General features: G+C 41.2%; 1 protein-coding gene across 8 annotated transcripts in view; it reads left to right on the plus strand.

The window, feature by feature from the left end:
- KLF12 (Kruppel like factor 12) overlaps positions 1–27668 on the plus strand; it is a 259481-nt gene that overhangs the window by 88675 nt on the left and 143138 nt on the right. For 7 of the 8 annotated variants that reach the window (XM_030476576.1, XM_030476582.2, XM_030476577.1 and 4 more), the window contains exon 3: positions 17484–17573. In XM_030476576.1, coding sequence (XP_030332436.1) covers positions 17484–17573 — 90 coding nt within the window. Of the gene's footprint in view, positions 1–10350; positions 10782–17483; positions 17574–27668 lie in introns of all 8 variants that reach the window. The other variant, XM_030476581.1, reaches the window with a different exon arrangement.

Below are 27668 nucleotides of genomic sequence, written 5' to 3' on the forward strand. Positions count from 1 at the left end.
TGTGCAAGGAACCAAACCTTTCTTCTGAATAATCTGGATCCCTGTAACTACATACTGTCTTATTCAGGACTTTTAAAGCTCTTCAGGAACAGCAAGCAATGTGTATCTCTCTGTGAAAATATAGCTTTTGCACAGTAAAAAAATACTATCTGATGGTAATTCATGGCTTGATAAAAGAGGCTCATAAGAGGCTGGGTAATTATCCTAACTGCTATGTATTTAAATACATGGAAAGCATTTATGAACCAAGCTCACCTGCTATTTATTTCTATAATGGTAATGATAATAATTTCAAAAGTTTTAGAACCTTCATAATTTCGAAGTGGGTGTATGTTGGAAAGAAGTTTTAATATTAACATTGAGAGGTTTCAGGCTTTAATTCACTCAAACCAGTTCACCCACTTTGGTTGGTGTGGGTGGTTTTTTCTATCTTAGCTTATGATATTTTTTCAGCATGGAAAATGGACAAAGGAACACTGGAAAAGTAGGATAGTTAAATGTAGATGGTAATAAAAACACCCAACTCCTATTGTGTGCTTCTCGACCATGTATTTGGCTTTCAGTAAGAGTTTGACTATTGCTTTACTCTGAATATAAATGTGCCATTACTCTTCAATCTATAGCAACAGTTTGTTATGATCAAGGCTACTTACCACTTTTGCCTGAAGGAAGAGATTTACTGTTTGACATAGCAGGTTTCTAGAAGAGTGAATGATGCCCTTAGTTTCTGGTTTCTGTGAGCTATAAGCAGTTTAAAAATTCTTTTGTATTCACCTGATGTCAATTGCTACTTCTTTTAGAAGAGTCTGGGTAAGTAATTCATCATACATAATGAACATAGGCATTTATTTGCCTAATATGAAACCAGGGTATTGGGAAAAAAAAAGAAATAATTTCATGAATGCAGCATTCCATGAGCTAGGCTTAGTTTCTGCTTTTGTTCATGAAAAACTTAAAGTATTTCCAGTGATTTCAGTAGTTATGGACAATACGTAGTCAGTCTGCTAAATAGGCAGTGCTCCACTCTTAATTTCAGGATGCAGGCTGGGATCAGTTCTGCCAAATTTACTCTGGATACCGGGTAGTGATTCTTATTTATCAGTTGATGTACAAAGTTAGATTTTTCTTTTTACCAGTTTCTTTTTCTGGCTGGGTTTCTAGTAAATCTTTTTTTCTGTTGTTTAGTCCTAAGTCTGTATCAGTTATAGTTACTGCAGTATACAAGGGAGGGCATCAAAGTATTAACTTCTTTGCTTGTATTTGCTGGGGTCTGTCCATGTTGCAGCCTGGTGGGATCAGAGACCGAGGAATGTTTTATAAGGACAAACAGAGCTGTTTTCATCAGAAAGTGTTCTAAACCAGTGAAATTCTTCCACTGCGGTGGCTCTGAACTCTCTCACATGGGGATCTTTAGAGTAAATAAATAAAAGATCACACCAGGCAAATGTGATTTAAAGTGTCTGTAACTGTTCCCCAAACAGTGCTAAAACCCTAAATAAGATATGAGCAAGGCAAGTGAGGGGAAAAGTTCACTTCAACCTCCAGACTTTCCAACACATTACGTAGCTCTGTAGCACCAGATCGTAAGGACACAGAAGAGGATCCTGAAGAATCATGATGTCTGAAGAAGCCCCCTGGTGAGGACAGCTTCCTCACGCCCTGCTTCTCCACAGCTTACCCTACTTTGGGATGCGTATACAGTCATCTCAGGGAGAAGCCTCTCTTTTCTAATCGAAACGTAAGTCACCTACGGGTATTTGCCTACATGCCTATCTAGAAAGTCAGGAAAAAAGAGTATTTTTCCATGGGTGGCTGAGATAACGTTGCATTTGCAAAGGAATCTAAGTGCTGGCTTTCATGGCTGTAGTTGTTTTGTAAAATTGTTTGTTTAGTTAAAAATCTTGAACTCAAGTTAGAAAAATTAAATTTTTAAAGGGAGAAAAGAGTAAGCATCTACTGCTTGTTGCAGTATAGTAGCATGGAAGTGTCTCCTTCCTTCACTTCTTTCTGAGATGGCAGCTGAAGAATGCTTATTACACTTAAACTGATGAACCTGTGTTCCTTGCTAATGAGGAGTGAAGCTGGGCGTTTCCATCCTGCATCAGCTTGGACTGCTTTGAACCCTAGGGGGCATTCAAGGTAGCCAGCCAAGATTTCACCCTGCATGGTTACTTGTTACTAACCTCTCTGTAGGTTAATGATGAGCATGTAAAGTACTTAACTAGTATCTGCCTTGGATAACAGAAGTTATCCAAGCCAGGCATAAACCTTTACACCTGACCCTAGAGCGGGTATATGACAGGTGATGATGGTAAAAATGTGAAGGATTATTTGGTAACCTATTTTAAAAGGCTTCTTTTCTCTGAGTAGGGTTCTGCAGGGCTTGATAATTAGATATAGTCATAACAGTGTTAACAGCGATCTCTTGAATTAGTCAGTAGTTCCTCCTAGTTGATCAGCAGTATGACTTCCTTTTTTTTTCTTCACAGTTTTAGTGTATTCAGGTTAATACTTAATTTTGTGTCTTAGAATAATAAACATAATCCTTTAATCATCTAAGTATTCTTTTTGGTTGAAAGTAAAATCAGAGCTGTGCTGATTTTCAGGCAAATGGCCACTCACAAAGTTGTCATTACTTAAAAAAAACAACAAAACCAACCAACCTCACCAAAGCAACAACAAAACCAACCAAACAAAAAGCCCAACAACAAAAACAAACAAAAAAAAATCCCACCAGAATGTTTCAGAGACTATTTTAAACATAAGAATAAATGATGATAGACTTCTGCAATTTTCACGCAAGAGTGGATGATTTATTATTCCTGATACCAAATCTCATGATAGAATTACCATGATTTTTTAATGTGATTCTTGAAATGCAGAATTTATTAAATGTCTTCAGACTATATAAAGCGTAGCTCCACATACATAAGGCATATGCAGGAGCACAAAAGTTGCATGCAGGTTCTGTGTTGATTGTGCTGAGCCAGGGGATGACAGCACCAACAATGACATAACTTTGGTGTTTTTCGTCACAAAACATGAGCTGGGTACCTCCCATAGATTTTATAAGCTGAAGTCCTGTGATGAGTGATTTTTAAGAAAAGGTATATTTTCCTGAAACAATTCTTAGAATTATTTTTTACTTTACATGTGAACTGGTGACTTGTCATGAGCTTTCAATGTGAGAAGCGTTCTTGTGAATCATCCCCATTGATTGAGGGAATTGCTCCCTAGATTTGTGTCCAGCGCTATTCAGTGTCGATAAACACTACTCTTGAAACCACTGTGGCTGTGATTTTAGTGGTTAGAATATTTTAGTAATGTTTATTGAATTTCAGCATCCAGAATGATGATGGAGGCAGTTTGTCATATTATTAATGTTAGTGGTCCAGATCTCTTCAGAAAGATGCAGTACATATAAAACTCTATGCCTGTGCAGAAATTATTGCTTAAAAATATGACCAGCTTTGCCCATCCAGTTCTTGTGGTGCAAAGTAAATCTAATAAAAGCATTTTATTCTATGTGAGACATAGCTAGTGTGGACAGGAAATCGTTTTCATCGTTTCACACAGTGTAACTAAGCCATGTGTTGGGAATAAATATGTGATTTATACAGGCACAATTTCTTCTCGGGTCCTAATGAGAAATATTAAATATATTAATAAGACTCAAGGCTTGACACACACTATAAAGGCTGTGTATGATGCCAAACAACCAATTATCTCAGTGCATTATTTCTCAGAAGCCTTGACATGGGTAAGGTCAGTATACATTTTTAATGGGAGCATGACGCTAGGTTATAGAATGATAATACAAATAACGATACTTTGTTAGATCTTCCTGCTGCGCCATGTATAATCAGGTGCAGTGGCTTAAAGAACGCTAATGAGAATTTAAAGACCCAGCAGGGGCACATTTAGCAGTCACACACAATTCTGTCAAGTGCTTTCGCATAGGGCACCTCCGAGGCAAGGTGGAGTTCAACAGTGGGTAGGAATGTATAGTTTTATTGTATAGCTTGGTGTAATACCTCTGTATTTTTCAGTGAGAATAACAATAACCTGCAATGTTCTGGTGCTTTGCCAGGCACTATTTGTTTGGCTGTGATTTGTACCGTTCATGAAATCAGCCAGCAATGGTGGTACGCAGGGACCGACTGTCTTGCTGTGTTTTCAGCGATCAAGTAATGTCTGAGGGAAACAAAGGAAGAGGGTTCCGACGGTGTCATTTGAAGTCCATGCTAAGCTGTAGATGTCGTGTGCTGACCATCTCATTTAACTCTGGGCTAAATCACAGTGAGTGAAATGCTGCAGAACAGTCAGTGGCCCACCTAGCTTAAGGTTCCTTTTTGGCAGTGATCCGTACTAAGTACTTGGCAAAAGAATGTCAGTTCATTCTTGAGTATGAGTCTTCAGACTGGAATCCTGTGGTTTAGAGCTGGTTTAACTTCCATGTTTTTGGCATGTGTTGTACTTAAAGACATAGGAATATAAATGTGACTGTTTTCTGTCAGAGCAAAGGTCTGCCTACCTTGTATGTTTCCTCTAACAACAGTCAACAACAAATAGATGCTAAGGGAAAGGATGTAGCAAGGTTGTGTGTGAGTGATGGTATTGCCCTGGTACATCTTCCGTGTTTGCAAAAAATCTAGGGCACAAATGCTTCCATAGCCAGAGGTTGTATTTGTATTTTTATACTTGATAGCTCTTAATAAACAAATCTGTAGAAAAGTCCAATTGGTTTCAAGCAGATATCCGGCTCTTCAAACAAGTGGGCTTGTCAGGAGAACAGCTCTTCTAAGTGGGGAAATCATGACTTCCAGTGCAAACCCCATGGATTCCTGTGCAGAAAGGCAGCGTATAGCAGGAAGTGGAAGCAGAGACAGGCTACAAAGAATGAACACAGAAATACCATGCAGGCTTGCAGGCATAGTGTCAGGAAAGCCAAAGCTCAGCTGGGGTTAAGACTTGCAGGAAATATCAAAGACAACACAAGAGCTTCTACTACTACATCAGCAGTAAAAGGCTGGACAAAGAAAATGTAGGTTGGTGGCTGAATGGGGTGGGTGACTGACAGTGAGCACTGGTAAAGATGAGGGACTCCATTGCCTTCTCTGCTTCCACCTTCACCCGCGTGGCCATGTCTCACAGACCTCTGTGCTTACAGACAAGGTTCAAGAAGCAGAACTACAAGTCATCAGTGAGGACTGTGTCCCAGAGAGTACCTGAGAGGACTCAGTTCACAGAAGCCCATGAGACCCACCTGGCTGCATCCACAGGTGCTGAGAGAGCTGGTTGATGTTTTTGTGACACCCTTGTCTACAATGCTTGAAAGGTGCTGGAGGCCACGGGAGATCCCTGGTGACTAGAAGAAAGCAATTGGTGCTTTCATCTCCAGATAAATACAAAAGAATGATCTGGCGCAATGCAGACTAATCATCCTCCGTTTGATTCATGGAAAATCATGGAGTGAGTCCTTTGAGAACAGATTTCTGGGCACCATGAAGGGGGAGAAGGTGACAGGGACTAGTCGTCATAGATTCACCCAACGTAAAGCATGCCTGACCCATCTGATTGTCATCTGCAGTTTAAAGTGGGTAGAATAGTAGATGTAGGGAGAGAAGTGAACACCATTCACCTCAGCTTCTGCAGGGCTTTCAATAATGTCTCCATCAATGTTCTTGTTACTTGAACAGCCTGGATGGGTGCAAAGTCAGATGAGCAAAGACTGGCAGGATGTGTGGGCTCAAGGAGGGTCTTGGTCAGTTCATAGCAACGTGTGGTAGAAGAATGAGAGACAATGCATTGAAAACAAGAGAACTTCAGGCTGGGTGTGAGGAAGACCTTCCCCCCATCATGGGAGCTGTCTCCCAGTTGAGCAGGTTGCCCACAGAGGTTGTGCCATCTCCATCCATTGAGGTGGTTAAGACCTGACTGGACATAACCCTTAGCAACCTGGTCTGACCTCAAACAGGTCTGACCTTTGAGCAGGAGATTGGACTGGAGACCTCCTGAGGCGCCTTCCCACCTAAACTATCCTGGTCTCCTAAGAAAAAGCCCTATTGGCTACTGCACTCATTGTTCCCCTAATTTTTCATGTTTTCATGATTTTTCATGCTGTAGAATGATGTGTTATAAATTAATTACTCACTTATCTTTTCTTTTCCCTGGGCACAGGCTCATGTATTTTATTCATATAACCTTAAATTTAATATATGTGCCCAGTATGATTTGCTGTATATAGCAGATTTGATCTGTGAATTTTAAAGATGCTATAATGAAAGTTCAAAGCATCTGTTAATGTGTGCTATATGTGCTACTCATATATCTCTCTTTCTGATGGTGTTCTCTCATTTTTATGGCTATACCCATAGTTACTTAAAATACTCTTAAAATCTTGAAGTTACACAGTTATTTTAATTATTGGCAGTAATTTTGTTCATGTGCAGTGCACTTTCTTTTGTAAACGCGTTTGAGGAATCACAACTTCACTGAGAATCTGTGGGAAATGCGTGTTGGTGACATGTGAAACTTGTTAATTAGAAAATCTTCACACTTAATTAGAATTGCCTTTAAAGTGGACCCTGGTTCCACAATAATTTATTGCTCGTGGGATCTAATTTGACAGTTTTGTACATAAGCATTTTGGTCATCCTATCTTGGGTAAGAAAGTACCTCATGTGAGCAGTTGGGTATCAGCTTGTATCCAGAAGCTGATATGAGCAGTCTGAGAGCAATATGTTACTGTAGATAATTTTTTTCACATATGTGGTGGATACTTACAAATTCTCATTCATGAAGTGCTTTTTAATTGTCATGGCTGAACCCAGGACAGTAATTCATTCACTAAGTGAGCAAAAGTCAGAGTTTTCCCTATTTTTTGAAATGTACTGAGTGCTACTTGCCAGCCTTAATATTAATATTATCCCAGGAGTTTGCATTGAAGCCTGTGGGGAGCAGGAAACCTCCAACTGATGTTAAATAGGACAGAGATGGGGTTGCGACAGGATGTTAAACATTTGCATGATGGGAGTTTCATCAGAGCATACACCCTTTCTTTTGAAATGTCAGAATAAGCAGTTTGTTTGTTCCATGGTGAGAAGCACATAAAGCAGTTGCCATTCCTCTGCGTGCACGTAAGGCACTGTGCAAAGGGTGTGGGGAAAGGTGATGGAGTAATGCTCAGCTTCGGGCAAAGAGTCTGACTTTTTCATCTCATCATTCAGCTTTAATTATTCTGTGTTATTTTGGCATGTGCATGAATCAGGTGATCTTTATGTGCACTTTCGCAAACACCAGCTCTCTGGCTGTGCTTCTGCTCTTGGGGGAGCTGCTGGGGCGAAGGTTGCGGTTACAGCTCTTCCTAGCAGCTGGAGTAGGTCCACTGAAACAACATTTCTGGTTTCATTGCTTATTGCCTGTCATATCTCTGACTTCGCATGTGAGGTGGGGCAGGCGGTTTCTGAGGTCCTGTGAGAACTGGCTGTGCTCCTTGCAGGTGCATCCTATGGTATCTGGCGTTGGAGGGTGCAGCTGCATGCAAGCATGTTCTCCTCCTCCGCCTCCTCCTCCTTCTCCTTCTCCTCCTCCTTCTCCTCCTCCTTCTCCTCCTCCTTCTCCTCCTCGTCCTCCTTCTCTCGGGGCTGCAGTGAATTTGCTCTGTCCTGTAGCTGGCAGAGCAACAACCTGAGCTGGAAACAAGCAACTGACTTCTGGGTGCAAGGGGTTCTCATATGGGTACCATATACTGCTCTGTCTTTCTTTAATGGCAACACACCACCCCCCCAAAAAAACCCACAAAAACTTTTAAAAATTGCTTGTGAACAAAGTAAATCTGAAATAAATTCATAGAATCGTAGAATCTTTTAGGTCGAAACAGACCTTTAAGGTCAAATGAGGCTTAACAGAATTTTCTAAATTTTAGCAGTTATATTTTTAACCCAGAGGGGGAAAGCTGGCTCTTCCTGGTTGCCTTTTAGTTCTGCCTATATGTCAGAGCTCTCAAATAAGAGAAGAACGCTTCTGCTGGCTAAGAGCAGTGTCAGCTGCTTAACATTTCCGTGGCCCAGCTGCTAGAAGACAGCTAGGCATATTTAATGACAGCCTTACTTTATATTGCTCTTATTCGGAGCATATAGTTTGCAATGTCTGTGATTTATAAGAAGTCATCTTTTGGTGCCAAGAATCAGTGTATCACTATATTTTATCCTAGGGGAGGGAACATGGCACCTGGAGGAGCAGCAGTTTTCTCCCCCAGCTAAAGGACTGAGGGTGATCTGCTGGCCAGCTGTGCTCCACCAGGACATACAGTGTGCTTGGTAGTGTGTTTGCTTTCTTTTAAACCCAGGATGAAAAGGGCCAGCATAATTTATGGAAAAAGCAGTGTTGTCCAGGCTTATGAAGCCTCCTGTGAGCTTCGTAGGTTGTTTCACTGCTCCCTTTGGGGCTTTGTGATCACAGAGCTGAAGGTGCTGTCACTTTGAGGTGATGGTCCCTTTAGGCTGCAGGGCGTGATGGAGCTGAGCAGATCCTGTGGGTGGCATCTTGGCTTTTCGGCACAGAGCAGCTATTTTGGTCATTTGGACTGCCACACGACGTCTTGGACCACAATCTCGACCTTAACCATGGCGACTGCTACATGCTACATGTTCCCTTTATTCTCCAGCACTCAGGGCCCATGTTGTATCTGTCTTCGTGGAAGCAGACTTTTGCACGTTGGCAGGTGGGGGGAAAGTGTGCCAAATAGCTCCCCATACTTTCTCATTTTCCTGCCAGGGCAGAATTCAGGATAAAGTTTTGATCACTGTATGTTTGCTGATAAGCTCCTGGGCAATGCCTTTCATCGCTCATTTGCTCGGCAAACACAAAATACTCACAATTTAGACAACAAATACAGGAAAATTTTGTCAGATGGCAGAATTATTCCCCTGATGCTCTACTGATGTCGCATACTGCTTCCAGCACCAGAAGTTAATTAAAATGTGTTGTGACCTGAGATTTACTTTTTGATTATCTAATCTTTGATTTTAGTTTTTGGTAAAGGCAAAAGACAGGGGACCTCTTGAATGAAATCCTGACCTGAAACTGTTCTCACCAAACTGTTCATGTAATTTTTTCTCAAATTTAATAACTGAGGCAATAAACTGCTTAATACTAAAGGTAATCTTTAAGAAGTGTGTGTTTTAATAAATTTGAGCAATATAATGTTTGTATGCTATGATAATTCTTTCATATTTCGCCTTGCTTGGTTTTTTTTTTTGGGGGGGGGGTGGTCATGGTGGTGATGTTTGTTTTTAATTTTAAGCCTCATATTCTTCCAACTCTTCTCCGAACTCGAGAGCAGTTGACATAAGATAGCAGAAAACTACTCTGGAAATTGAGTAGCAGTTTTTTAAAATCACTTGACTTGTAACTGTGGTCAAGGAAAAGTGGCAATCTATGCCAATTACTGGGGAGGGGTGTGGCGGAGAGTCATGAATTTCCACTTGATAGCAGTCTTCACTGTTTGTCTGTGCTTTAAAATCCAAAGGAAACATTTGAGTTTATTTTACCAGTATGTATCATGAAGTGTTGTGAAATGTGTCCGTTGTTTAATTAATCCTAGTGTAAAGATAAAGGCAGCGCATGCTTTTTCCAAACTTACCCTTTCTTAAGTATATGTGTCTCCTAAGTCATGGCTCTTTTGCACCTCTCTCTTTCTGTTGTTTTTTGGGGGGCTTGGTTTTTTTTTCTTAAGCAGGACTTCTAAGATAAAGAAAACCCACAAATACTTACTAAACCATTGGTATTCACAAAAAACTTATCAAATAGTCTGTGAATGTTATATTAGAAGGAAAACAATGAAGTCATTAATGCTGATAAAAGTTAAATGTATGGCTCTGTAATTACTGTTACTTTTCACATCTTGTGTCTGAATTACATACTGTAGGAGTGATTCTTTGTAGAGACAACTACAAGTGAGAAGAGAGCAGAGCTGATGTAAAGAGATTTTAAGCAGTCTTAAGCTGACAGGGTTGCCTGCTGAGTCTGAGAAATAGCAGAGTGGCCTCTAGTTGCCATTGCACTTGGTGCTTCTCTGTCACCTGGAAGCTGACCACTTCTCTCCGGTTCTGTTTATTTGCTAAAATTAATTGAAACTCAAACAGACCAAAAAGACTTCAGAAGCAAAACATGATATCTTGTTGCTCTTCACTGAATGTTGTCTGGACTTGAGCTTTTTCCCTGGAGACAGATTTGTAAAAATACAGAGCAAATTGAAACATAGCTACATCTTTAGGGATTTGGCTACTTAACAACTTCTGGAAATCTGCTGTCTGCAAAATTAGTTTTTTTTTTTTTTTTCCTAAGGGATCTAGGCACTGGAATAGAAATTCAAGAAGCTTGTGTTGCATGTGGACATCTTTGTACTGGTAGCAGGAAGATTCAGCTGGACATGGTCTGTTACATCACATGAGGATCTCAGCAGGACAACATGAGTTGAAGGCCAATCATTGCACATGCTTTTTGGGCACTGACAGCATCAAGTCACTACTTTACCTGGCATGCAGTGGTTATAATAAGAGACCACACTCAGAGGCCTTCCTGGAAAGCTTAGAGCTATGATGCCTCCCTGATCACTGGTTGCCATGCAGATGCATGTCCGTGATAGACATATACCTACACCTAGACTGCCGTCCTCCCACAACCTCCTATGGCACGAGGTGATGCTTGGAATTTCATGCACTGCATTTAGGCCCACCCTAAGCTCTGTTCAGGGCTAGCAAGCAGACCAGAGAGAGGTATGTAGATCAGTAGGAAACAATGTTGTTGGCTTTAGTTAATTATTCTTCACTGTCACTCTGAGCTGCCGACCTAACGTATTTCCAGAAGTGTGCTGCTGTGGTGGTTTAAACTTTTGGGGTTTTTTTTTAATAAGATATAAACTGCAGCTTGTATGTCCATATTGTTCACCCAGGCTTCTGCAAACTCTGTGTTCTCTTCGCGCTAAAGAAATTTTGTTTTGAATTGGAATGAACTCAAATCAATCTCATGCAGTTGCACATGAAAACAGTATGATGTTTAAGGCTTCACTCTACTTTTTTCCTAAGAAATTGTTTTAGTTTTCCTTGAAGCATCAATAAATCATTAAAATATTGTAAAAATGTTAATTTTCTTTTCTGGTGAATTTGATTGGAAAGTCAAGTTCAGAGTAAAATGCAGGACTACCAGAATCTCTGCTTTCATTATGAACATTTCACACAGCTATAGACATAATTACATATGATGAAGATCTTATGGCAAGACATGGGCTGTTAACCCTGATTTCCTGGCAGAACTCCCAATTGAGTGATTATCTTCTAGCCACATAAATTTACTTTTATTTTCTATTAGATAGTTGTTTCCTTCACTTATGGAATTAACTGCTCCTATACATGCTGTGGCAATGTTAACTGCTATGCATCACCCTAGAGATAACTACATTTAAGTGACTAACAAATCTCATTGTATGGTGTATAGAGATCTTCACAAGGCTGAGGTAGTAGACGACGGGGTGATTCTTTCCTGTGAGAATTTGGAAAGAAGACATTCTCCTTGGCTTCTTTTCCCTATGGAGATAGTTTTGTTTGGGAAGGGATGGTAGTCTTTCCTGCTTCTATTATCCCTTGAACCAAAGAGAAAAAACAATTTCAGACTTTGGAAATCTTACTTAGTCGTATCCTTAAAAGGATCTGTCTTATCTTCAAAAGCTTTGCCTTCAGTAGATCACTTCAGATTTTTTTGCCCTGAGGTGTTATGCTGTCTGGTCGAGGCAATCCCAGGCACAGCTACAGGTTGGGCAGAGAAGAGATTCAGAGCAGCCCTGCAGAAAAGGACTTGGGGATGTTGGTTGATGAGAAGCTTAACATGAGCCGGCAGCGTGCGCTTGCAGCCCAGAAAGCCAACCGTATCCTGGGCTGCGTCAAAAGAAGTGTGACCAGCAAGTCAAAGGAGGTGATCCTGCCCCTCTACTCTGCTCTTGTGGGACCTCACTTGGAGTACTGCGTACAGTTCTGGTGTCCTCAACATAAAAAGGACATGGAGCTGTTGGAGTGAGTCCAGAGGAGGGCCACGAGGACGATAAGAGGACTGGAGCACCTCCCGTGTGAAGACAGGCTGAGAAAGTTGGGGCTGTTCAGCCTGGAGAAGAGAAGGCTGCGTGGAGACCTCATAGCAGCCTTCCAGTATCTGAAGGGGATCTACAAGGATGCTGGGGAGGGACTCTTCCTTAGGGACTGTAGTGGTAGGACAAGGGGTAATGGGTTCAAACTTAAACAGGTGAAGTTTAGATTAGATATAAGGAAGAAGTTCTTTACAGTGAGGGTGGTGAAGCACTGGAATGGGTTGCCCAGGGAGGTTGTGGATGCTCCATCCCTGGCGGTGTTCAAGGCCAGGTTGGACAGAGCCTTGGACCACATGGTTTAGGGCAAGGTGTCCCTGCCCATGGCAGGGGGGTTGGAACTAGATGATCTTAAGGTCCTTTCTAACCCTAACTATTCTATGATTCTATGACTGATGGATAACTTCAGTATAGTAATGTAAGTAATGAGAATAACACAAATTTAGGTATTCGTGTTCAGAAAACTCAACAAAGTAATCTTATTGCTAGAGCATATTAGTAGGCTACTTAGTGTGTCATGTTAGAAGTTAAGTTTGTACAGAAAAGTAAAGAAAGACTTGGAATGAAGTGGGGCCTGGGAAGAAAGGAAGGGGTGGGGGAAGGTGTTACAGTTTTTGTCTTCGTGTCTCACCATCCAACTCTATTTTAATTGGCAGTAAATTAAGTTAATTTTCCCCAAATCAAGTTGTTTTGCCTGTGATGGTACCTCATAAGTGATTTCCCTGTCTTTATCTCAACCCATGAGCTTTTTTCATCTGAAGTGCGAGAGCGGCTGGGTGGGCATCAGGCAGCCAGCTAACTTCAGCCCACCAGAGTTATGAAGCTTTGAATTGACGGCAGAACATTTTCAGTGTCTCATAGAAAAATTCAGAACCATCAGTGGCTTTGTCTTGCCAGTGTACAGCTCTTCAGAGTGACTAAGTAAGCCTGTTACATTCATTAGTGACAGCAGGAACTAGTATTGTCCACCTTGCTTCTGTATATCTCTTGTGTTCATGAGATGAAACAAGAGATGACTGTCTTACATAGGAACATAAATATTTGCTGATCCAAAGTGATATCTGGGTTCTGGGTGCTCTGAAGCCTGAGTTCACTGCTTTCTACATGGGGTCGTGCCCATCACAGTCTGGCCAGGTCTGGAAGAGCATAGTTTCATTTCTGATGGTTTAGTACTGAGCAGTTAGACGTTAAAATCTTGGAGAGTGGGAGAGACAACTGTGGTGTGGGATGAGGATGTGCAGTTTCTGTCATCTTGTGCTTAGAAGAAATTACGGTGGGGGTTTAGGGGTGTCTTTGGCAGTGTCTCAGGTCAGGAGGTCGGTTGTGGCACTGGCTTATCTGTTATTATTAAAAGTTTGCAGCATGATTCTCAAACATATAGAATGGTTTGGGTTGGAAGGGACCTTAAAGATCATAATTTCATAATGGTATAACTTATAATTAAATAAGTACTACGGGATGCTGGGGGGGAGGGAAAGAAGGGTTGGGGAGTTGTACCAGGATTAGATAACGAGGTTTAGTTTTATTTTCTCTTCCTCTTGAAGATAACTTGATTAAAACTCGCAACAGAAAGACATCCTATTAAGAAAATGCCAGTTGCAGGGATGCTGTACTGGAAATGTAGGCCTTTTAGGAGGAGGGAGAGGCTTGTTATTAGACTGATTGCCGTAGCTTCTCAGAAGAAGAGCTTGTAAGCCTGAGAGCTTATCAGTCTTCTGTAACAACTGCTCTAATAGCAGTTGCCCATCCGGACCTAGATATGTTTTGTGTTTTTAATTAATCTTTCAAGGGAATAAATGCCCAGAAGTGATTAGTGAAAGACTCTAACGGGTGGCACCAAGAAAGAGAGGTTGATCTCTTTTAGGAGGAGCTAATTTATTGATCCAAGAGAACAGACGTTTTGGTAAGGTCATGCAGTGTTTGGCTTGATTACATGCCCAGTTTAGGACATATATCAGCTATGTGTTTTTACCTAGGTGGGTGACTGGTGTCCTCTAGGTGGGTAGGAGTGGGAGGTAGGAGAACAAAGAGCTGTCAGGTCACCTTCACCTGGGCAATTTTGGGAGCTGGAAGTTAGCTACCACGGTCGATGAAGAGAGTTGAGCGAGCCAGGAGGGGATTGTGGCCTGAAAAACACGTTGGTGCAATACATCATATCGCCAGTCTCTGCTGGTGAGTCTTCTGAGTGTCATCAGTTAACGTGAGATGCTGGAGCAGCCTGGCCTCACTCAGGTGTGGATGCTCCATCTGCCCGGCTGATTGGAGAGGCTCCCAGGGGAGTTCAGTTCACTCCGCCAGCCCCATAAGGACGCTTTAGGTGACTGCCCATTGTATGCACACCTCAGCGACTGCATCCTGTTTGCTGAATGGCTTTGGACATACTGTAGCACAAACGCTGGATATGGCAGGAGAGCACAATTTGAAAATATGAGCTCTCTGGGCAAATAATTGTGCTAAACATGTAATCCATATGTATAGCACACAGACTGGATCTGTCTACTCAGCTAGTACCATACAGTGGCCCCCCAGGATGTGTCACACAATGTTCTAGTTACCAGTGCAGAAGGCATCAAATAGTTTGGAAACAATCTACTTCTGTGGTTATTGCTACTCTGAATTATAAATAACCCAAAAGCCAGAGCTATTCGCTGCATTCACTCTTCAGATGAGCACTCAGAACACAGAGTGCTGCTTTTAAGAAATATGGTTTTAGAGAACAAAAGGGGAAGCAAGTGCTATGAAAATTTAGTTAAATGTAAATGTGTTAAATGGTACATGAACTAGTCAGGTTTTCATGATTTATCAGTTTTAAACTTCAAAGGCTCTGGTTAGCTTGCATTTTTAAAACTAATGAGTTTATCACAGCCAGTGGGGAAAAATGGTTCAAGTATATCAGCTGTAAATTGGTACAAAGCACTAAAAGGGACATTAGCCTCTAATCAGATTCTAACAGTTCATTAAACCTGCCTTTCCTCGGTGCCGCTTTGTCTTCCCCCCTCCTTCTGCTTGCGCCTCCTGCACAAGCCAGGCTGGTCCCTTCATTCAGACGGGTAAGACTTCCTCAGGGACACGAAGCAATATCAGCTCATCCTTCTTTGTCTAGGAGCTAAACAGCCTAAGGGATGCTTGATGATGGTGTATTCCTGATCTTGCTGTAAAACTTCACTGTGCTGTGTATAAGTCAACAAGGGAGAGGGACCTCTCTGGTTGCAGAATAGACACTGGGGAACCAGGAATGCCAGGCTGGCTTCTGCTCTTGCTCCACCCCAAACCACATCCAAAGCGCTGGAGCTCAGTGACACCCAAGGAGAGCCACTTCTGATAAATAAGCAGTGCACCGCCCTTGCTGGGAAGAGGGATGTAAACCATGGAACAATTCCAGCCAGCTGTTTCGTGGCATCGGAGCCCTTCCTGTTCTTTCCCGACCCTCATGCCTCAAACACTGAATAAAGGCCAAGGTGCAAAGAATAAATTGCAAAGAAGACATAGGAAGAGCTTGTTGCCTTTTCCCCCCCTTTTTTCTTTTCCTTCTTCCTGTTGTGTCAAGCTTAAATCACAGTAGATACGAAGTGGTAGCATAGCATGGACCAGGACATTTAAAAAACTTGCCTCATCTTCATTCACACATTTGAATGTGGAGGCTTTCTCCTAAAAATTACTTGTTTGATCTGAAATTTTGTAACTTAAGCATTTAGAGCTTTTTATGAACTATTTAAATCAACTTTTTAAGGAAAAGAATAGAGATTGCATTTGCTGTTGCATTTGCTTATCTGCTTCGCCATCAAGTTCCTACCTGCCCTGTGGTATCAAACCGTGACTGTGTGTGCCGTAACCCATGGGGTTCAAAGTGAGGGCGACGGGGATTTTAAGCAGGTCATTTGCTCTGCGGAGCATGGGCATATCGGTTTTCCTGCCTTGGCATGTTATTTAAGTTACAGTAAAGCAAAGAAGTATACAAAAATAAGCAGTTGCTGCAATACTTGTAACCCTGAAAATGGAGATCATGGGACGAGGTGCATTAATTGGAGGAAAGAAGAAAATGTTTCATGTAATTCAAGTTTTTAAAACATATTTTGGAAGCTTCATTAGGACAGACCTTTTTTCTTAAAATTCCTCTGAATCAACCATGACAAGAAACAGGGCTATGAATGTATTCTTTATGAATAACAGCACCGTGCAGCACTGAACAGATCTGCTGCCTATGGAACACAGGGGAAGTGTGTTCCCATTACAGTGTGGTTATTGAGGACTACAAGGTAATAGTTAGAGTGGAGATGAGTTTCCAGCGCTGAGCGCTGCCTTCCAGACAGGAACTGCAGATAAGTGCTGTGGGTGAGTCACATGCAATATGTGCTGTAGTTTTTTTGTTTGAAAAATAGCTGCAGCATCTTCGGATTTCTCTACCACTGAGCAAGGTGTCTGGATTCGTAAGGTCAGACTCTAGCTTAAGGGATCTCTCCCTGTTGTCTCTTAAGGGATTCTCTCCCTGTTATCCAAACTAAATGGCAGCTGAAGGGGTTAGCTTTCAGAGACCAGCCTTGAGCCTTGGCTGGAGTAGAATATTGACTGAGGTTGAGGTAGTGTTTGAGCTGAAGGCACAGAAGGTTGTTTTGCATGCCTCCATGAACTACTCCAGCAACAGCGGGATGAGATGTTCATCACGGGGATATTGATTCAGAGAAGTACAGTTCTGCTTATCTCCAGATTGAAATTTTTACCCTATACTTCCCATTACTACAAGGACAATGCATGTTTTTAACATGCTTTTATAGTTCTTTTGTGTCAGAGGTGTTTGTGTGGAGATTTTCATTGCAAATGTTGATAACTTCACAAGACAATGATTGAGGTCTGAAGAGTTGTAGATGTGTGTTAATTTATGGTGTGTGTGCAAAAGCTTTCACTATAACTTCTCTGAATTCAAGCTTATGCTTTCTCTAGGTAATACAGAAGTACAAATATTTTGACTGAAAACAAATATACCCAAGTACACTGCCAAAAACCCGAAGCTATTTCACAACACTCCTTTCCTTTCCAGTTCTAAAGCAAGGAATTTATATACATGCACCTGCATGATTAATTTAGAATTAAAAAATACTAATTGGAGATGATTTTTCCCTTGTTGCTTAAAAAGATTTAGTTCTCTTTTAAGGATAACTGAAAGTATAATTTGCTATTTTAACAGAAGTAGTCACTTGGCAGTTACTCCTTGAAATAAATCTTACATCTTCGTTAACTTCATTTCCGTTAAAAGAAACTTATTTCTGCAATGTCGTAGAACTAAGCCAGTGAATTAACCCAGTGTTTTCATCACTTTTTTGATTAACCTTGTCCTTTTTTGCCTTAGGACATCAGCGCCTTTGAGAACAGAATGTTAATGCTTGATGGGATGCCGGCAGTCAGAGTCAAAACAGAGCTGCTGGAATCTGAGCAAGGGGTAAGCAGAGGTTTCTGTGCGGCCTCACTCTGAAGCATGCTGGTGACTCTTCCTGAGCTTCTCTGTGCTTAGCTGTCCCTCCTGTTGTACTGTCATTTTTTTTCTATGTTTATCTTCATTTCTACTCTTTTGGAGCACATTTTCTTGGGAGATGTACTGGTGAGCATCTAGTCTCATCTGCTGTGAGCACAAACCAAAACTCTGTAGAAGACTTACTGAAATTATCTGGGATAGCCAAGATGCTGTTGGTGTAATTTCCTGGTTATTAAAAAAGGGGCAGTTTGAAAAAACAGGAAGGAATAACGGATTATTATGAAGAAGCAAAATTCGTATGACTGGGAAGCCCATACATGTCTTTGCTATTCTGCCTCCTTGGCATATTTACTGTGGTTGCTTCATCCTTTATATACTTGTCCTACTTCATTTTCTGTTTGTGTAAACCTGCTCTCTTTCTGGTGGAATATGCTGGTTTATCATTATGATATGAGAGCTATAAGCTTCAGATGGTTAAAGCTGGTATCATATTGACTGCTGGATACAGGACAGAGATCATGAATAGGATTTTGAATTTTTTCAGAACAAGTGTTTGTTGTTGGAGTGGTAAATATCAGGAAAATGAAGACTACGTTTTGAGACACATTAAGGGTATTTTCTTACGTATGTTGTAGTAATTGTGCATTAATATGAGGGCATCTATATTTAATTGATTTTATGTTATCATGAGTCTTTGTTTCTTTGTGTGCATCTTACGTTATCACGAAGAATCCAAGCCACCTTACTACTCTGAAGACAGATGCCTTCAACAAGCAGAGAGCATAGTAGAGGCAGCAGTGCTATTGCCATGTAGGGAATGGGCTTTTGCCTCCTTCTGTTGGCTTTTTTTTCCTTCCTGTTATTTTCTCAATTATTTAATTGAGAATTTAAATGATATGGAAGAGAGGGAATTAACTTTCAGGATGACTTAATTTGAAAGTTGCAAGGAGATACCAGTTATTCAGGATGGTTTTGAGGCTTTGAGAGAGGAAGAAGAAGCATTTAATGGTTCTTGCTCATCTTTCTGCCTTCTTGGGAGCAAGTACACTCAGAGAATGCTCCAATACAGCATAATTTGAGGCAAAAAAAAAAAGTGTGGCAAAAATAAAGGCAAAAATAAAGGCAAAAAAAAAAGGGCAAAAATAAAGTGTGGACTATTGTATGAGCCACGATGATGAAAAGACAGATCCATTAAAGGCAATTTTTAGTACCTTATAGATGCTTTGCGTTATGTCTTCTGTATGTGACATAAACCTTTCTCTGTATTGTTCAGAAGACAAATGTTTTATTGGTATTTGCTTTTGTCTCGCTTAAAATAAAGTCTATGCATATTGCTGGGTCCTTTATGAAGAATACTTCCTTTAGCAAAGTGTGATTTGATTCTGGAAGACCTATTCGGTGTCCGAGGAACTGGAAGGAAATGAACAATTTATATAGTTTTTAATTTCCTTAGCGTTTTTTTAATAAAATTTTATGGACTTTTCTGTAAGCTGAAAATGATGTCATAATTTTCTTTTCCAGTGACTGAGCCATTGGACAACGAGTTTGGTTAGATTTGGGATTTTATGTGCTTTGGTACTAATTAAGTAGTGTCTGGTCAAGAGTCTCTGGCACCTTTATGACTCTTCATTAGGGAACAATCAATAAATACAAAATGAATTCTCCAGTTCACTAACAGAGGAGCTAGCCATTAGCATGGCAATTTTCCATCGAACAGCTTAAACTCTGAAGAAAAAGGTGGTTGAAACAGATGTTTAGTGTGTGCTTCAGAGACTGTTTTGAATATGTAGGTATTGGTAGACATAACAGGGACAAATGTTTGAAGGATGTGATTACCGAAAACAGCATGTGGAGCTGTTAGGGAAGATGCATATCATAACTGGGAAGCATGGAATGGGAACTAAAGTGCGATCCAAGTAGTATGAATTTGAAATTGCGATGTCTGTTTGTGTCGTTCTAGTGCCCAAAGTCCCTTGCGTTGCGCCTCCATCACAGCGTATGGGTATACAGGGAGGCATGATTTCTGGTTTGAAAATTTGTAATCTAAGATGGCATTTTGAATCTTCTGAAAGTAGTGGCCAAAGCTTCTTATGGCACTAAGGCACCTAACTTAGGTGCACTGAACACTAGACGAGACTAGTCAAACTTGTTCAAAACCTGTAGGAAGACAGCTGGGTTTTTTGCTGTTCATGCTTGGTATCTGCTATTGGCTCTAGGCTTGCTGCTAGGGCAGAAGTGAGACATGGCTTAAGGGTTGTGAAAAGAAAGTTTAATCTGTGGTTATGGGATCCTGAAGGCTGTAAGAGTTGTGGAGGAGTGAAACCAACAGAGCCTGGAGCACCAGTGGCCTTCAACCAGGGTGGCGAGGTCTGAGCGATGAGACCAGAGAGCACAGAGTTTCCATGTTTGCTGTGTCAGCTGCTCCAACTGCAAACCAGTTCAGTCTTTAGCTGAAGCCAAAAGGAAATTGGAGCTGACATCTCTGTTTCAGCTGTGTCTCATGCACCAGTTCCTTTGAGCCTGTGACTAGAGGAGAGGTGGGCAGGGCTCAGGAGCTACAGCCTGCATTGATGTAGTGTAGACAAACCTTTACCAACCTGGCTTCAAAAGACACTGAGTTCAAGCTAGGTGGTTGTGGAAGAATGGGATTTAGGCAAGCCCATAAGGGAGACATGCCTTATGAGATAGAGGTTACTAGGCAGATTTGGAACAAAGAAGTATTTACGAGAGAAATGGATTTTCACTTTGCTTTGGAAAAAGTTAAAACAGTTCTGCTTTGTTTTATCATCGCCAATTTAGAATAGTTTAATGATTTTTAGAAGGCCATCAGCATTAGCAAGAACAGATGCTTATTTTTCCAGTGAACTACTGTCCTTAATTTTGCACAGGAGATTTAATGCAGACTATTGTTTGAGGCTTCAAGAAGACACAGTGCTGCTTTAATGACTTTATCACAAATGAAAAAAAGACATTACATAAAAGATACCGCATTGCCCTTTAACAAGGCTTTGTTATTATCTCCCCTACTGTGAAACAGGAGCTAGCATTGCTAATAAATTGGTGGAATTACTTTAGAAATGTGAATTTGCTTATCATTTAATATCCTCCAGTGACCTACAGCTTTAGATCTTTTGGTCTGCAGTAAAATCTTTGTATGCCAGTAACCAGCTTCAGAGGATGTGAAGAAGATGGTCGCTCCCCATGCAGATGAAGGTGGCATACTTCAGCAGGAAAAAAATATTCATTCTTTGGCTTGCCAAAAACTATTTTGAAAAGTAATACTCCTCTGTGAAAATGTAGGGAGGCTGTTTTAAATTAAATAGTAATACAGACTGGGCAGTGAATTTGTTAGCTGGTGCTACTATCAAGAAGTTAGGTTGGATAGAGCTGACTGGCTTTACTGTGAAATCTATGAAAGTCTTGCTGGTCACTGCAGGATGTGACCCAGTTCTAAAAGCTGGTACATGTATCTGACTTACACATATGAAGTTACACTTTCTCAAGTATTTGCAGAGTCGGGCCATAAGCTTTTGTTAAAAGGAGATATGAATGTGGGACTTATGTCACACAATTAATCTTTAACTGCAGAGAATAATGAACCTCTAATTTTCATCAGCCTGTTTGTTTCCAGATCTGCAATCTCATCCATTCCTCTGCCTGCATTATTTCAAATCATTATTTGAAGATTATATATTCTACTCAGAATTCACCTCCTAATTCTGCTTGATCCATCTCCATTCCCATGCCTTATCAGGGCTAAATTATGTAAGGAATAACTAAAATGACAAAACCCTTTAACAAGCCAATAGTGTTCTCTCTCTCTTGTCTCCAGCCAAATTGTCTTGTTGCCTCATGTCTGAAGAATGCGATCCATGCTTATATTATTATATACATAAACATGTTCTACCTTAGCCTGGGTAATAGTGACAGAAATCTGTTTTATTTTCATAGATTTCCAAAAGTAACCAGTTGAAATTCAGTGGAGAATAGTCTCAGTATCATAGCTTGCTTCTTGACTATATGGGGAACTGTTTTGTGTTGGTTCATTCAGCTTATGACACTGTATTATTAGAAGAAAAAGGACTTGTAGTATTTGCTGTTGTAATTTATGAATCTCTCAAATAATTGTGTGTTTTTTGTTTTTTTTTTTTTCCAAATTACTGAATGTTTAGCGCCACTGATTTGGGGAAACAAACGGCATATGGCCTGTGCATCTATCAATCTCTTCTGTTCAGAAACTGGCCCTTGTTTCTGTTGGTTTTCTTCATCTTGGAAGCGATACCTGAAGAGTGTTATTGAGGTGTTAGAAATACAGCTGATACGATTCATTAGTTGCTTTACAGTGCCATAAATATATGACATTTTTCAGTAGGAGATCAAGGTCTGATCCCGAAAACCAGTGAGGACATAGAGAGGTGGTGGATGCGCCATCCCTGGAGACTTTCAAGGCCAGGCTGGATGTGGTTCTGGGCAACTTGATATAGTTGAAGACGTCCCTGCTCATTGCAGGGGGGTTGGACTAGATGACCTTTGAAGGTCCCTTCCAACCCAAACTATTCTATGATTCTATGATTCTATGATTCTGTAACCTACAGGGGATGGTTCAAAGCCATGTAGGATGTACCTAAGGAGATACAGCTATATTCCCCAAGTTCTGCTGGAGAGTATGTTTGCAACCCAGAAGGGTGCAAGACATGTCTCAAGGGCGCTCCTCCGCTACATCAGTTGGATTAATTGAAGCCAAGTGAAGCACCACAAGCTAATAAATAACTCTGGGTGCTGTGTCACCCATGGAAGCTCTCATGAAGAATAAAATAGCCAACTGTAACAACTTTGCTCACAACCTGGCATTCCTGCTGTATCCATTGCCAGTGACTGAATGACATCAGGGACCCCACCTGGAGTATTGTATGCAGTTCTGGTGTCCTCAACATAAAAAGGACATGGAGCTGTTGGAGCGAGTCCAGAGGAGGGCCACGAGGATGATAAGGGGGCTGGAGCACCTCCTGTATGAAGACAGGCTGAGAGAGTTGGGGCTGTTCATCCTGGAGAAGAGAAGCTGCGTGGAGACCTCATAGCAGCCTTCCAATATCTGAAGGGGGCCTGTAAGGACGCTGGGGAAGGACTCTTCCTTAGGGACTGTAGCAATAGGACAAGGTGTAATGGGTTAGAACTTCAACAGGGGAAGTTCAGATACAAAATGCAGGTGAGGTTGTAAGATGTATGATGCTGTCTGAAATTGTCACTGAGAGAAGGATCCCACATCCTCTGAGGCTTAATTTACTGACCACTGTCTGCCATTCCTTTCATTTCCTAGGCAGTTAAGTTGACTGCTACAGAGCACTGCTGGGAATGTACTTATTCTGTCAGGTATGGTTTGTTGTATGTATGGTAGGAACATGGAGATTTTCATTTGTGGATGCAGACTTCATTGCACTAGGCACTATGCAAATAATGGGCAGTCCCTGCGTATCTTGGTTTAATTAATTGAAAGTTGTGCTTAGACACTGTTTTAATGGGCATCTTCAGATAATAATGATTGTGCCTATTAGGAATACAGTAGCAAGTCTCAAAGGAATGAAGCAGAGTAAGATCTCTGCTCCAAACAGCTCATGTTTAGTTAACAGTGCCATGCCAGAAAGAGGTTTCCAATACGTATAATGATAGAAGGGCAGCTAGATGATTTCACTTACTAAAAGATTAAATTTAATGAGAATGTATTTGGTGGAGGGGAAGGATAATATTTTATCTGCGAAACTGAGAAGAGTTTCAAAGAGAATGTGATACTACACAGAAATTAGCACAACTTAATATTTTACAATGCTGTAGAAAATTCGTAGTTACACAATATGCTAAATACATGAATTGCCAAGTTTTATGTTCTTATATGGACTGCAGAAATAATGTTGGCTTTGGGAGAAGGAAAGTCAACCCTTTGATTTCATCATTGTGCTGAAGTACCTCGTGAGATTATAGTTTGGTTGCCTTCTATCCCTCAGTCAATTATTTTGTGAGCTCACCTTGAAGCCAGTCTGCTTTTTTGATGATGTATGACCTCTCAGCTTGCTCGGCTACCAGAGCTTATGATGGGAATCTCATGGAAGATTTATTCAGCTGAGAAGCTCTAGCCGTAAAGAAAAACAAGCATGGTACATACAAGCTGTATATCTGTCGATTACTGTGAATTTCTAAATCCACCTTTTCAGTTGAAAATTGCTTGTGTTATACAGATGTGAAAGGTCAACATTTCTTTCACTGCTATTAAAAAAATAGTTGGAAATGTAAAAAAATTGCATAAGAAAAATTTTCGAACATCCAAATATATATCATATATATATATCATATATATATATCATTCTCCCTGATGACCCCAGTTTCAATGACTGTTCTGTGTGCTCCATGTTCTGTTTCTTTTGGGAATCCAATCTCCAAAGCTTAACTGTAATTTTGATGTAATTTGCAGTCCTAATTGAGGAACCAGTGAGGTATGGATTTTTGCTCACTGCATCCTGCCAGAAAGGTATTAATGCTGTAATCATGGGAGCACAGAGCATGCCGTGTATCAGCTGCTGTACAGCACTGTAGTCTAATACCCTGTTGCACATCTGCATTGAAACTCAACACAGGTCTGTGTTGTTTCGTGCTCAGATGCAATGCAATTCTAAGATACATTAATGCAAGATTTAGGCTTCATGCAAAACAATTATTGGCCTCTAAAAAGCAGTTACTCTTCTGATCTGGTGACTTACCTGGTATGGCATCAGAAGTTTAATTCAGGTTGCAACTGCAGTGAAATTCGATAGGTTCCCAGTGAATGTAGTCCCTCTGTTCCTATGGAGAAAGTGATGAAGGTGAGCTAGGTAATCCCACTTTTATTAACAAGAAAGCTACCTTGAATTACCTCACATTTACCCCCACGTGTGATTATGCAGATAGATGGGTAGTGCAAACTTGCTGATGCACAGTAACTTCTTCATGGTGCGGAGTTCGTTATTTAAAATGCTTTCAATTGAAATGTCTCAGTAAAATAATTGTGCATCACAAAATCTTTAGATTATTTTGCTAAGAGAAAAGTTAATCATTACGTTTCATCTTGTTCTACTCACCAGTGAGTTTAATGGGTTTTTATTTTTCTTTTTAATTCTCATTAGAGCAGTCACTTCATTATGACAGTCTTTATTTTGTTCAACAGGGCATGTTAGTACATTCAGAATGGAGGAGTAATGGAAGTGACTGGGCTATTGTCCTTTTCCTTTGTATTGGCTCAGGGTGAAGTATTCTTTCTGTGTTCCTGGTTCTCACGTGGATAATTGCTATACTTTACTTCTTTAAGGACACTGAGATACTTGAAGTGAGAAGTACTGTGTAAGTGTGTGTCATTATTATATTTTTATCATATACTGGCTAGCTTACGAAAACTAAGCATAAGCCAATATAGATCAATAATTTACAGTATCACAGAACACTTCAGCAGCATGAGACAAATGCCATGATGTTACAATAGTACCAAAATTATTTTAATCTTTGTTGTATGTTATGAGAAGGGATTTCTCCTAGTTTTCACTTGTTTGTTGATGTTCTCTTAACGTTACTTTCTATTTGAGGTTGCCTTATGAGTAGTCTTTTAAATGTATATTTTACTCTTGTGCTGTGTCCTGCTGGGAAGTACTGAAAGAGCTGTGTATTTTTTATCATTATTGGCTTTTTTCCTTATTTCTCCCTGTGGAGATGAGCTGTTACATAAATTACTTTAAGGATCCTGTTTTCTTGTTTTATTTCTTTTTTTTCCTTTTTATTTTTTTTAATTCCCTTTCTTCATCCCTCTCCCTCCCCCCCCTTTTGTTTCACAGTGGGTGGATGAGTATTTCATAAACTGTTATTTAGGGGGCATCTGCGTTCACAGACATCCTTTTATAAATGTTGTTATTGCTTGGCTGCATCACTTAAACACAACAGAAAATCATAGGAACCACAGGCAAAAAAGCCAACAGCAACAAGAGGCAGTGTTCCTCCTCCCCTGACTGCACAGGTCACTGCCTGTGCTTGTCACTGCACAAGGATGGAGACGAGGATGGTGAGCCCTGTAGCAGCTCCACAAGCGCCACCTCTGCGGTAGAGCTCATTGGGTGGGCTGAGACCAAGGGGCTGATGGAGGAGGAGAGGCAATGGGGATGCAACAGAAGGTGGACAGCATCTCTTCCCAAACAAGGCTTGTTCACAGAAAGACTGGTGTCACATCACTCTCCCAGCCCTGTCTCCTCTAAGAGCCTCCGCTCCCCTTGTTCCTTGGGGGAACACCAGCCGCACGGGTGTCACCTGCATCCTCCCTCCTTAGGGTGCTTGAGCAGCATTTGAGGCCCGTTTCCTACTTTCATAGTTTACACTAGAGATCAGTATTGATGCCAGGGCATTGACTTTGGCTTTGATCTTCATCTATGATACTGTGTGTGGAGCTTATGTCATTGCGTTAGGTGAGTTACTGGAAATGCCTTTAGCAGTCGTGTCAGTTTGTCCTTGGAAGACAGCAGCATCATATTCTCTTGTCTGGGTTACAGATATAGTTGGTTGTGGTTTTAATACTGTAGGTGCCCTTCCGCAACATTTGCCACTTTCATTGATAGCTTTTTGCCAGTTGGGTGGTTTGAATATAGCCTTGGATATATTCGGGGTTGGTAGTTCTCAAGTGATCGCTGCCTAGTGGCTCTGAATGTTTTCTTGTCCCTGGATTTCTTTGGTAGTTTTGCTCTTTTAATACTGTTTGTGAACAGGAAGGTGTAAACTGATAAGAGATCAGTTGTGGGTTTCTATTTTGCACTGTGGAGCAACTGTTGGGGGACAACTGTTGGCTGAGGAAGGAAAGGTAGGATTTGGTACCATTAGCTATACCAAATGCTCCACCCTGGGTGAGTCCATGCTGACTGTTCCCAATCATCTTCTCCTCCTTCATGGTGCTCAGAAGGCTGTTCCCAGAGGACTCACTCTGTGATTTTTCCATGAACCAAATGGAGGCTGGCTGGTCTGTAGTGCCCCAGATCACCCTTCTGGACTTCTCTGAAGAGGAATGTGCCATTTACTTTCTTCTGGTCGTCAGGGATCTCCCATGGTCTCCAGTACCTTTCAAGTATGATAGAGAAGGGTGCTGTAAGGACATCAACCAGCTGTCCCAATGCCCATGCATGCAGGCAATTGGTTTCATGGGCTTGTTTGGGTTGAGTCTAATTGGGTAATTCCTGGGATTTGGTCGTCATTCGTGACTTATGGTTCTTTGCCTTGAACCCTGTCTGTAAGCATTAAAGCAATGCTGGTGAAGGCTGAGGGAGAGAAGGCGGTGGAGTACCTCATCCTTACTGGTATTCACTGTTAGTAACTCACCCACTTCATTGAGCCACCAACCAGCATTTTCCTTGTCCAGCCTTTTACTGCTGGTGTAGTGATAGAAGCTCTTGTTTTTGTCTTTGATATTCCCTCCAAGTCTGAACCCAGCGGAGCTTTGGCTTTCCTGACACCACCTCTGTTCCCAGAGGACTCACTCTGTGATTTTTCCATGAACCAAATGGAGGCTGGCTGGTCTGTAGTGCCCCAGATCACCCTTCTGGACTTCTCTGAAGAGGAGTGTGCCATTTACTTTCTTCTGGTCGTCAGGGATCTCCCATGGTCTCCAGTACCTTTCAAGTATGATAGAGAAGGGTGCTCATACTTTGTAGCCCACCCCTGCTTGCTCCTCCTGCTAATACTGCCTTTTTGAACTGGAGCTCCATCATGTGTTCCACATTGGCCAAACTGGTCTCCTCATACTTCTTGCTTTTCTGAGTAAGGGGATGCACTAGTCTCGCACTTTGTCCTTAAAAATCTTTCAGTTTCCCTGTGCTCTTTGGCCCTTTTAGAGCTACCTCCCATGGGATCCCACTTAGTTCCCCAAAGACTTCTGGTCTCCTGTAGTCAAGGGTTTAGATTGATCTGGACTAGGTCTCTGTTACTGTCTGTCTTCAGTCTCCTTAGCTTCTCAAACTCCCATTACTTCCAGGTCATTACACCAAAGCTACCACTGATAACTGCAGGTCC

This window comes from Strigops habroptila, chromosome 2, assembly GCF_004027225.2.
Source record: "Strigops habroptila isolate Jane chromosome 2, bStrHab1.2.pri, whole genome shotgun sequence".
NCBI lineage: Eukaryota > Metazoa > Chordata > Aves > Psittaciformes > Psittacidae > Strigops > Strigops habroptila.